At 40.5% G+C, this 12,356-nt stretch overlaps 1 protein-coding gene across 4 annotated transcripts in view; it reads right to left on the bottom strand.

The window, feature by feature from the left end:
• The window catches only part of Pik3c2g (phosphatidylinositol-4-phosphate 3-kinase catalytic subunit type 2 gamma), a 345,180-nt gene that overhangs the window by 224,990 nt on the left and 107,834 nt on the right, over window positions 1–12,356 (bottom strand). For all 4 annotated transcript variants that reach the window (XR_009591996.1, XM_060384334.1, XM_060384335.1 and 1 more), the window contains exons 15-17: window positions 10,474–10,588; window positions 7,039–7,169; window positions 1,626–1,814 (exon numbers count right to left, since the gene is read on the bottom strand). Coding sequence is in view for 3 of the 4 variants with exons in the window: in XM_060384334.1 (XP_060240317.1) it covers window positions 1,626–1,814; window positions 7,039–7,169; window positions 10,474–10,588 (435 nt within the window). In the remaining variant the exon portion in view is untranslated. The remainder of the gene's footprint in view (window positions 1–1,625; window positions 1,815–7,038; window positions 7,170–10,473; window positions 10,589–12,356) is intronic.

Below are 12,356 nucleotides of genomic sequence, written 5' to 3'. Positions count from 1 at the left end.
ACACTTAAAGAAATGTTCAACATCCTTAGTCATTTGGGAAATGCAAATCAAAATGACCCTGAGATTCCACCTCACACCCATCAGAATGGCTAAGATAAAAAACTCAAGGGATGGTGCATGCTGGAGAGGTTGTGAAGAAAGAGGAACCCTCCTCCATTGGTGGGAATGTAAACTTTTACAACCACTTTGGAAATCAATCTGGCACTTTCCAAAAAATTAGAATATTGCTATCTCATGATCCTGGGCATATATCTGAAAGATGCTAAACTATGCAGCAAGAACATTTACTCAACTATGTTCATAGCAGCATTATTCATAATAGCCAGAATCTGGAAACAACTTAGATGTCCCTCAACTGAAGAATGGATGCAGAAATTGTGGTACATTTACAATATGGAATACTGTCACTCATTTCAAAAGTGGGTTATGTAGTGGCACGGCCTGGTGTTTTGTATTAATTCTTACTGTTTTGTGAACAATCCTCCGAGTACCCCAAAATGATGTTTGTATTACCTTGCCTGCTGTTTAGCTAAATAAAACTTCTTGTACCTGGGCATGGCCAAGGTCAGGTGGGCAGAGCTAAAGTTCTAGGGTTGTGGAGGAGAGAGGCTCACAGAGAGGGAAGTGAAAGGTGGAAGAAGAGAGGAGAAAGCAGAGTCACCATGGGATAGAAAAAGAACCAATTGGGCCTGGAGGAAGGACTCTGAGAAAGGCACAGAAAGGAATGGCCCTGATGAAAAATACAAGCAAGTATTTTGGGGTTATGCATGGAAAGTAGTTCAGATAGGAATGGTTAAAGCAGATGGCCTGGGCTGGGGGCTGGGAGATTTGAGATAGTGTAGGTAGAATTATCTGCCCAGCCCAAGGTGAAATAAGCCAAATCTAAAATCGAACAGGTGTCTGTGTCTTTATTGATTATGATAGCAGGTTAGAGAATACCGACGTGATAATTTTAAGGCTAATGATAAGAATTATGAGCATGTACTTTTAAAATTATCACAACAGGGTTTTTTTCCTGTTCTCCACTTTTAGTTTGTATATACCCTGCCTGCAATTATCTTAATAGAAAGAAGATGCATCAGTGTTTTCTTCTTCCCTGTCTGTCACTGATGTCAGACTTTGAACCAATTTTCCATTCATTAGTCACTTTGGGGATGGTAGGGGGACAATTATGCTTTTCTTTTAAGTCTTCTGTAAAAAAGGGTCTGAACTTTGCAAGGTGATGACCCAGAGCTTTGACTCATTTTATGTTTTAGTGAGAAAAGGAGGTTCAGACTGAGGTGTGAGCAATTTCTTTCTGAGATAACCTCATTATGGATGCCAGGTTGGTATTAAATTGACAGCAATGCCCCTGCCTCAGCTCCCCCAGCTCTTTTCCTTGAAGAGAAAATGGACTCCTCACTTAAGAAACTATAACCATTAATTAGTCTTTGTCTTTAGTGTGAAGATACAGTCAAAGCTTAGAGTGTTTGCAATTCATATGCACAGCTTGCATTTATTTGAAATTAATGACCATAGCTACTGATATTGTGTATAAACAGAGTAGCTGTGCAATTAATTGCATAGTCCTCTTTCTCAGTTTTCCCTACACATATCAACATACATTTTGTCATGGTAAGTCTTACCTGGAAGTCAAAAGACCAAGTGCTTCCAATGGATGAGAAAATGTCCACCTTCTCAAGATGGCATGCATTTCAAAAACTGTCCCTTCATCCCATCCAGGGGCACTCCCCAAGACCAGAGGGAGGGAGGAGTTTTCATTATTGCAGTAGAAACGATAAAACCACAGATATCTTCTCTTTTCCTGAGAAAGCCTAAAAAACAGATTGGAAATTGTGGGGGGTTTTGAATATTGCTATATACGCACATTATACAAGTTTACTCTGGTTTTTGAATTGTGTTTTGGTTTATATTAGACGACTGATCCTTTATCATGAAGGATTTTGATAAGTTTCTATCAGCTTATTTTCTGCCAGTATAACTTTTGCAGAAAAACAAAACAAACAAACAAACAAACAAAAACCCACTTTTGTTTCAAATAATTCACATTTGTTTTTCTACCCTCTATCATTGCCAGCTTTTTAAAATGTACCATTTTGTGGGCAAAGTATCTGGCTCCTCCAGGCCAGACCATGTCTGTCTGAATCTTGTAACTCAGTATGAGGGGAGCAATCCTGTCTCCCTGTTCTTCCTTTATAACATGTCATCCGGGAAGCGAGTGGGTCTGGGAAGAAATGGCATCATTTAAGGGTGAGGTTTAGTCATCTCAGAGGTTCAGGATGCTCTCTGCCTGACTTCACAAAGATCTCATTTGTCCCTTGGTGACAGAATCAACTGGAATTTGGAATGAAGACATTCTTGATACTACGTTCTTATGTGATCTGCCTGGAGCAGAGACCTCAGTCTAGGGCACAGAGGGTGACTTCTGGGTAGTTTATTGTGTGGCTCTCAGCCCCATAAAATCATTCTGTCCACTGAGAGGACAGTATCAGTGGCATGACCTTTTCTATGTGCACTTTTGACTCTTTGTCCCTCCCTAACAACAATGCAGCTTATCTTAAATCAGCCAAAACTTCCCCTAAGAGTGTTAGATGATTGGAGAGGCAGAAGTCATCATCGATAACATGAGAATAGCGACATGTCCAGATGACCTTCATGACACGTCTAGATTCTTCTGTTTGCCATTGTTTTACAATCAATAATAAAAGGTGATAGAATGTGTTGTTCTGGTTAACTTTCTTCTCTAATACTGAGTGATGCCATACCCCTGAGCTTCCTCTGGAAGCCTATTTTACATGAAAGAAAATGTACAGAATCAATTCAATGCATTTTGATAAATGAATTTGCCAAGTAGCAACCAAACCCTTGTCAATGTACAAAATGCATTTTCCCATGTTGCCAGAGGCAAGCACAGGGCTGATTTCTTTCAATCTGGATTAAAACAATCCGTTTTTATGGTAACTTTTGCTAAAATAAAAATGCTTTAGAAATTATCCGTATTGTTGAGTGTGTCAGTAGTCCATTCTTTATAATTAGTGGCTATTATTCTCCTGTATGAATACATTACAATTCCTTTCTGTAATCTCTTCTTGGTGGCCATGTGAGTTATTTCCTTTTTGAGGGGTATTATAAATCAAAGTCACATGAGTATACACATGGAAGCGTTTTAATAGTTGTATTTCTTTTTCTGTAGATAAACCTAGTGTCTGTGTGGTTTTGGCCCCTTTTGTACTCGTGGAAGAAAGAAGTCTGTTTCTGGAGTTGGCTGTAAAGTTTCACATCCTTACCTGCAGACTGTGATGGTTCCATTTGAATCATGTTCCTGACAAATATTAATTGATTTTTTTTCTGTCTTTTTAGTATGATATTTTCTAATTGGCTAATATTGGTTCATATAGATAACTTTTCTTATGCTTTGTCACCGTGAGGCATCTGCTTGCCTTGTGACTACCTTTTGGGCTATATTATTTAGATTCATTTGTACTTTTATCTACACTGAAAGCAAGTTTTGTTACATAAATGTCTTGCACATACTTTCCTAGAATGTCTTTTATGTTTATTTTTGTATTACCGTCTTTTGATAAAACAGTTTTTAACTTTAGCTCAGCTTCCGTCTGTCTCTCTGTCTGACTGCCTCCGTATATCTTTCTTTGTTCCTCTCTGTCTGTCCTAACATTCATTCTTATAAAACCTTTTAGCTTTAGATTTCACACTGAGAAGATCCATCTTAGCTTAGTTTCTGCCTGTGGCTGAGGGTAGCCTTCAAATTTTTCATCTTATCCTTCCTCGCCTACCTTTCTCCGTTGTCTCTTGCTCCAGAAGAGCAGCCATTTGCAGCGAAGTATCTTCACTAATTGTCTTTGTATCTTTGTGAAACACACATTGACTTTATAACCAATGCAGCAGGTCATGTATTTGACCCCAAATTCTGTTGCTGATTTTCATGTCATTTCTAGTAATTTATAAATGTACAGTACATGAAATCAGACAAGAGAGGTCCCTAGCTTATTTTCATAATTCTTTCTACTATTTATATCTATGGAGTAATTTTAAAAATTGGATTTGTGGAATTTGCCTATATTTTTTCCTTTAGAGTTGTCCGATTGAAATCATTGTCTGCTTTTAAACCTCTGAAAATATGGTTAATAACCATGAACTCAATGTGGTAGTCTTCTTGTATATTTCCCTGATCATTGATTATCTTTTTATAGATTGATTGCATGCTAGACAACATCCAAAATATTTTTCCAGTTAACAGTCATTAGACATGAGGAATACTGCACTGCTGGGAACATCCTCCATCTCTTCAGTACTGAATGAATCAGTGTGTCCAGTAGGAAGCTTAATTACAAGCAATCCAGTCTGGACGTTTGAGAGTTCTTTTAATAACATATGAGGCCAGGTTTAGAACTTATGTTTAGATACTCCACAGTAGACTTACACTTGGTATGCAACTTTTTGGTTCATCTATCAAACATCTTGTGTTTTCTGAGCTTCCTACATTTTCATGATCGGAATTTCTGTTCTTCAGTTTTGCTCAACTTCTGAAGTCTACATGCACTTCACATCTCCTTGCAGATCATGGAAGGCTGCATGGCTGTAAATAGTAACTAAATACCCCAGTGCAGATGTCTATCTCCCAGCCTGGCTGTCTTCCTTCTGTCAATGTTGTCTTCTGAAGTTTCTGCCTACCATGTTATCATTACGCTCTGATCTCTGCCCTCTTCTGTTAAAAATAATTAGACTACACATTATTCTTCATCTCTAGGCATAGAGAAATTCAGGTCTGAAGACACTATTGCTTTCTGTGCATTTTGCTTGTGTTACAATTGTGTAAGTCCTCGGGAACCATCTGGTCTTAGGTGTACATCATGGTAATGCAGAAGTATGCACTGATTTCAAGATAAATTCTTCTTATATATTTTATCTTTCATCTTCCCAGATTTAGGGAATTACTCTCCTGGTTGACATGAAGCTTTTAGTCTCCTTTCCATCTTTACAAATATCACAGTTACCTTTGCAATGGATCTTGAGTCTGAATTTCCAGGCTCTGATTACATGTGGTTAATTTGAAAGAACAAATAATTAACTCAGCAAGCAAATCATAAAACACTAAGTGATTCAAATCACCAAACTACATGCTATTTGGAAATTCCACATCCGGAAGGCTGTGATCAATCTGTTCTCACAGTCCAGAGTGAGTCTGTACTGTACATATCATGAATAATTATATTTAAGTGAAGCAGAAGGAAATGTTGCTTTTTTAATGTATACAATCAACATAAACAAAATCCGAAGCAGACAAACAAGTAAAATTCAACTGGGGTTGTTAATGTATATCTTTAGCTAATCTGTTCTTATGTGTATGTATGTGTGAGTCTATGGTGTGTGAATCTATGGTGTGTGTGTGTGTGTGTGTGTGTGTGTGTATAAAGAGAATGTTGGATTTCTCCCTGACACAGGAACACACACACACACACACACATACACATGCTGGGAACTGAACTCAGAAAAAGAGGGTGATTGTTCAGCACTAAATGGATCATCTTTATCAACCACCGCCTGGCCTCGGTGAACAGCAGAGAAGAGGAGCCTAAAATCATGTAAAAGTAGAGGGTGGAACCCCATGCTGTGAAACTGTTTCTGGACATCACATGGTTGTTGCCTTCCTGAACTCATGGTAGCCATGATTACTGCACAAGACCCATACAAGGTCAAGTTACAAAGTCCTCTGCATAGCTAGGGCAGGTCCTCTCCACACACACAGCCCAACTGAGGAGCACCCAACACTGAGGATCAATTAACAGTGCGTACTTACAGGGCAGGTGAATTGTTCCTTTCTGAGAATGCAGCTGCTGACACATTTGGGGTGTTGCAGAGCATGGCCCCACACCAATGCGCACATGGGCAGCACTATCAGACTCGGTGTGGAATAGAGAGATAAAGTTGGGAGGAAAACGTTTTGACGCAAGATAGTAAGGCTCAACGCCAATCATGGATGTTCACACTCCGACTCAACCACACTGAGGCCTCCTCTAGAAAATGACACTACTGCCTGCCCAGTGGTTAACTGAGAGCCTGGCCTTCTCCATTGACTTATCCTGAGTTCGCTGGCTGCTCAGGTGACTTACTTCCAAATTCCAATCATTATGTATTTTGAACTGTGAGCCTACATTTCTCCCCAGTGTAGCCACTGCTTCCAAGGTCCACTGCAGACTCTTGCCTCGAAAACCACTTCCTCCCTGCTTTGCTGCCTATTACTGATTCTTTAACCCATTCTTAAACTCGCATTTACAGAAATCACACAAAATATAACTCCTCTGTTTAAATGATTTTTTTTTATTTAAATGCAGTGCCTCCCTTATACATGTTATCATGGTGTGGTGTGGTCCCAGCAATGTACACGTATATACTGACACATATGTGCCCATGTGTACAACTTCCGAGGTTTATGCCTATAGCTTATTATGGGTGAGCACAGCTGGTGAGCTGTGACGCAGATATTACCAGACAGCAAGCACAAAAGCCATTAATTATCGTGGAGTTCCACCAAGTGATTTTTCTTTATTTAGAGAATTGCTGGTTGGCACTATATAAGAATTCTTCACTAACGGGCTTAGTGTTTATTAGAGATGACTTAAAATATCTGCCGTGATAATTAAATTTCAATTTCCTCTGCTTACCAACACAGCCTCTTAGAATGTACTGAGTGATGGGTGAGCAATGTTTTTCACTGAAATGTGATGATGTTGTTGTAATCGCTCGCTAGCTTTAGTGCTCAGAACTGAATTATTTCCAACTACATACTGTTCCTTCACCTAAAGTGAAAGTCGCTAAGACACAAATACTGCTTTTGAAAATGAGGCAAAATCACCCCTTTAGTTTGCTGCAGTTTGAAACCATGAACTGATGCTCTAGCATTCATGGCTTTAGGAAATGCGAGGATCGCATGGGCCTGTGGGTACTCTCTCAGAAGACCTGGGTGGCTGCTGAGAGCAGAAGAACAGAGAGAGCTATTCCCGGGCCTGGCCCACTCACAGTAAGGGAGACAGCTTCCGGGAGAGTCTGGCGATGTGCTTTAGACACTCTCTTGGTGGGTCCTCGCGGTCAGCTCTGTTCTCTTCAGAATCAGGTTTCGTATACTCCCACCCAGCGGCTGGAAAATCTATCTGAAATACAGAGGTAATTTCCTAGGTACTATACGTGCATGCAAGTACATTTATAACTTAATAATGTTTACTTGAGATTTGTAGAAGTGAAAGAAAATAATTATTTCTATGCTTTTAATAATTAGCACATCTTGTCTCGATGGCTCATCTGTGGTGTTGTGGCTTAGGAATAACAGTCTATGAACTTTTCATGAAGCTGAATGTGTTTCTCCTCCGTGGAATTTTAAGATCTCTTTCTTTCTACACTTCACTGTTCAGGTGTCTGCTTTTCATGAAATCCTTGGGGAAAATAGCGACTGTCATATTCTCACTTTCACTACTCTGTGCCCATTTTCCAGCCCCATTTGCCATGTGTATTGTGTAATCAATTCTTTTACTTTGCTTCTGGATGTCATGTCTATAGACAGGACGGGAATCTAGTCTTTCTTTTATCCTGGTTACATTTGCTTTTAATTAAACCTCGCTTCGCTGCTAACCTGATGTTAGCAAACAAAGCTGGCAACACCGACAGCAGCAACAGTGACAGCAGCTGGAGGCCTCTGAACCGTGGAGGGAGCCTGGACAGTTCAGAGCTCTATATTCTTTCTTGGGTTAATAATTTTCTCCATCCCAAAGTTAATAAATGCACAGAATGTACTGTGCTCTGCTGAACTTTTTGGTTGCTCTCATGAAGAAAATCTAGGAACACTCTAGACTGTGTGAGTTACTGCTTGAAATGCAGTTTAATTTTTTTTTTGTTTTCTTATTATTTACGTGAATAGTAGGTCATTTCATTCTATTTAATCCATAATATTTATTGTAATTATTGTTTTGGTAATGCTTTGTTATCATTTGTTAATTATCACTTCAACATGATAAAGATGAACAAGATAATCCTTAGATTTAAGGCACAGTGATTTTAGTACAACCAAGATGAATCTTGAAGCATTGACTGTGGTGATTTAGATGAAAGCATGTGCAGCCCCCACAAGTCTCATTACTTTTTATACGGCCAGACACTGCTGGGCAGCAGGGATGACTCCTGAATCCCAAGTGGTGGTTCCAGACACATGCACACACAAGTAAATGGGTATTTGTGCACATGTGTGTGTTTGTGCAGCAATAATAAAGAAGAGGTCATTAATTTGGAGGGCTGTGGTAAGGGTTGCAGGAGGAGAGGGAGCACTGGAAATGATGTCAACACAGTATTCATGCATGAAAATCTCTAAGAAAGAAAAAATACAAGAAATAGTAGCTGATAAAGTAGCCCAATTTTATGTCAATCTGGAGGGAATGGCATGGAGCCTGAAGATTCAAGACTGTGAAAGTGGACATGACGGTTAGCCTATGCTGGTGTCCCACCTTAGCCATCAGGAAGAGCTGCATTTTCCCGAAAGTGGGAGTTCAGTGGATCCTTTCCAGGAGCGTGGGTGAAACTAGAGATGACCACGGTAAGACAATGAAGTCAACCTCAGACAGACAAACATGCTTTCTCTCAGAATGTGGTATGTGCTTGGCAGGGTCAGTGGAGACAGAGACAGGCAGATCTCGGGGTCTTCCTGGCCAGGCAGCTTAGCCTAATTGGTGAGATACGAGGTAGTGAGAAACCATATCTCAAAAGCAATGTCCAAGGTTGACCTGTGGCCTTTCCATGCTCCTGCACACATGTATTCACCTTGATAGAGTCATCAGTCAGATGAATTACATTTAAGGGCAAGTAAGAAGATGAGGAGATCCAGGAAAAAGCAAGCAATAATCTGCTTCTCCATTTCCATTCTGAACTCATATCCCCTTCAGTCAGTTCTCATGTGAGCACTTTTTGTTTGTTTGTGTTTTTGAGACAGTGTTTTTCTGTGTAGCCTTGGCTGTCCTGGACTCGCTTTATAGACCAGGCTCACCTCACACTTACAGAGCTCTGCCTGCCTCTGCCTCCCGGAGCCCTGGTATAAAAGGCATGTGTCACCTCGCCCAGCTTCATGCAAGCACTGTTAGCAATAGTTAGCCCCTAAAATTTAGTCTTGACTCAATTTCTTACTTGAGCATATAGCAAAAAGTTTGACATGGTGTTTTATATTGTTAAATTAGGGTCTTCAAAGATATCAACATTGGTTCTTCAATAACAATCTATTTACTTTATCAAAATGATGGGCACACCAGATCTAATGTGTGATAAGCATGAGAATATTTGTCCTGTTTATGGTGAATTTCCTTATCGTATTGAAATGCCTCTTTGTGTCTTGTTACAACATGGATTTTGCCAGTCAGCCACTATCTAGACCGGACACACCAAGATCTACACTGACTCACCTCTTTCTTGCCATCACGCTGCTGATGAAAGTGTCATTCAGTCAGTTCCTAGAAGGATTTCTCTGCCCTAAGGTGCAGCCACATTTTTATAGAATTCGTTCTTCTTCATCTTCAACATATTTTCATGTACATTTCTGAACTCTGTCCCTTACCCCTTGCATCCCCTAACTATGAAATGGAGCTCTGTGAGTGTCCTTTCCTAAAGGAGGTTCGCTGGAAGGCATTCTTGTTTCCAGAGTACATTTGGTAACATTTGGAGACATTATTGACCATTAGACCAGGGTTGTGCATACTGGCTAGAAGTCAGTGGTGCTGCTAAGCATCTTACAGTGCTCAGGGAGGGGACTACAAAGAAATCCCCCATCCAAAATTCTGCCAAGGTGGAGAAACTGTGTTCCAGAGCAAGCTGCCCACTTTCTGTAAAAGTGTTAAGTCTACACACAGTATCTGTGTTCCTGGTCTTTACCCAATATGATGCACCACCGTCGTGAGTAAATGAGGGGCTATGGAAACCAAAGCCTGGTGCCAGTGAGCACGTTTCTTCACCCCCACAAATCACAGAAAGCAGAGATGTTTTTAGACAAAAAAAGAAAGGAGTGAAAATGGATTTTGTTTGCTATTACTCTCTCTGTGATAAGTGTGACAGAAGAGATTTTAATGACATGTGACAATGCAAAGGCAGCTGTAAGGTACTAGGGCAATAATATACAACAATGACTGTTTTTAGACAATAGGGAGAAGAATGGACATGTTTAAGGAGGATGTTGAGAGCAAGACTTCTCTTTCGTCCTTCAGGACGCTGAGGGGGTGCATTGAACTTCTGTTATGTAAGCAGACAGAAAAGTTGCTTGGAGAGCGCTGGGTATAAAACGAAAGATAAAGAGGACACCCAGATCTAGGCTGGAGAAAGAAAGCATGTAAAATACGTGACTCTGAAAGAGTTGGAGTAACTGGCCACCACACTGCTTAGCAACCTGCGTTTGCTCTGTGTACTTTAATCTCATAACTTGACACTTACCTGCAGGGTCAGTGGCGTAGGCTGGCTCCCATCCCATACTCCTGGAGCTATCATTTCTATGGGAGGCTCGCTCTGTAATGTCATGCTGAATAGCCTGGACCCCACCATAGACTTTCTGCAAAAGACAACACACACATACAGAGAGGAGTCACTTCAAGAGGAAAGCTGTGAGTGTCTGCACATGCTTATTCTGGGATGGAAAGCAGCAGCTCTTTCTGTGGCTTCATTCAGTAGCCAGAAGAGAAATAAGATATTCCACAAGTCCAGACACAGACTGACAGCTCCCTGCTAACATCTCACATGTAAGGCTGTCTTTACAGACACCACATATATTTTCATGTGTGACTATTGACACAGTAGCATGTATTAGTGATAGCCTTTGGTGGTGGTGACAAGGTGGAATCTCAGATTTGTACTCTTGGTTTATTAGTGTCTGAACTCAGGAAGAATGGTGGTTCTTCAGAGAATTTTTTTTTTTTGTTCCTCCTTCCCTATGGAGTAACTAAATTTCTTGGGCATTTAAAGATTTTAAATTTATAGGAAGACAAGATTTAAATCAGCACAGCAGATGAGATGCAGAATGAAAATAGTTGTAGGACTTCACAAGGAAGATGTTCCTTTACACATAAATAGAAAGATTATTCATGTTCGCGGAATCCTTTAAAAATTGGTTGTAAATTACCATAGTAAATGAGAGAACATACAGGAAATACATTAACCAGGGAAGAAAATCATCCATGCTTTCAACAGCTGCAATAACATCTAAATACATAGATCTTTTTACAGAAAAATTAAATGGTACTTCTGCTCTAATTAGAATATTGGTAACACATTCCAATGGAAGCTAAGAATGGTGTTTGGTTTCAATATACTAAACTGGAAAATGGAGCCCCATAGATGAACAAAAGCAAATGTAAGATTAAGGTAAATCAACTCTTCTGCATCATCCAGTTCAGGGTCCACGAGGACCTGACAGCGAGCCTCAGGTGTTTCTGTGGCTGAGATAACCCAGCTCACCCAGGCTGGTCCAGCACCCTTGGTTAACCATGGAGATCATCAGGAGCTCCCCTAGCCACCAGCTTCTGGTAAACCAAGCTTTAAGAGTGACTGTGGTAACACAGTCCATGTCAGAGATATCGCTACTCCCCTAACTAGTGGCCGACAAGAAGCCAAAGATGCCCTTTGGGCTTATCTTCCTGGGGTCTGTGCATTGAAGTTTGTCTGTCCTGTAATATATGACTGAAATCTTCTTGTAAGTAAGGATAGACTGTGTTGCCCGCCTTTTTATCACTTCCCCCTGTCAGGACTTCCCTACAAGGTCACAGGGGAAGAAGGCGAACTTAGTCTTCATGTGAATAGATGAGCTAAGGTGTCTGGGTAGGAGGATCCCCTATTCTGAAGAATACAGGAGAGACAATGCTGAAGGAGGGTTGGACTGGGAGCATAGGAGGGAGGGGTCTGTGACTGAGATGTAAATTGACTTAAAAAGAAAAAAGTGACTGTGGTTTGGAGATCAGAGCTAGCAGGCCACAGAGTTTTTTTTTTTTTTTTTTTAACTTTTCCTTCCCTTTTTAACCCAGTTTGTCCTTTTGTCTTAGGAAGATAGTCAGAGCATAAGAAAAGCTTTCTGAGTGACTAAGAATTTTTTAATTTAAGTTTTATTGTTATTAATTACAGTTTATTCACTTTGTATCCCAGCTGTAGCCCCCTCACCAATCCCACCCTCCCTCCCTCTTCTTCTCCTGTGCTCCTCCCCCAGTCCAATGATAGGGGAGGTCCTCCTCTCCTTCCATCTGATCCTAGTCTATCAGGTCTCATCAGGACTGGCTTCATTGTCTTCCTCTGTGGACAGGTAAGGCTGCTCTCCCCTCAGGTGGAGGTGA

This window comes from Meriones unguiculatus, chromosome 5, assembly GCF_030254825.1.
Source record: "Meriones unguiculatus strain TT.TT164.6M chromosome 5, Bangor_MerUng_6.1, whole genome shotgun sequence".
Classification (NCBI taxonomy): Eukaryota; Metazoa; Chordata; class Mammalia; order Rodentia; family Muridae; genus Meriones; species Meriones unguiculatus.
Note: the sequence above shows the minus strand (reverse complement) of the source record. Positions and strands in the feature narration are given on the sequence as shown.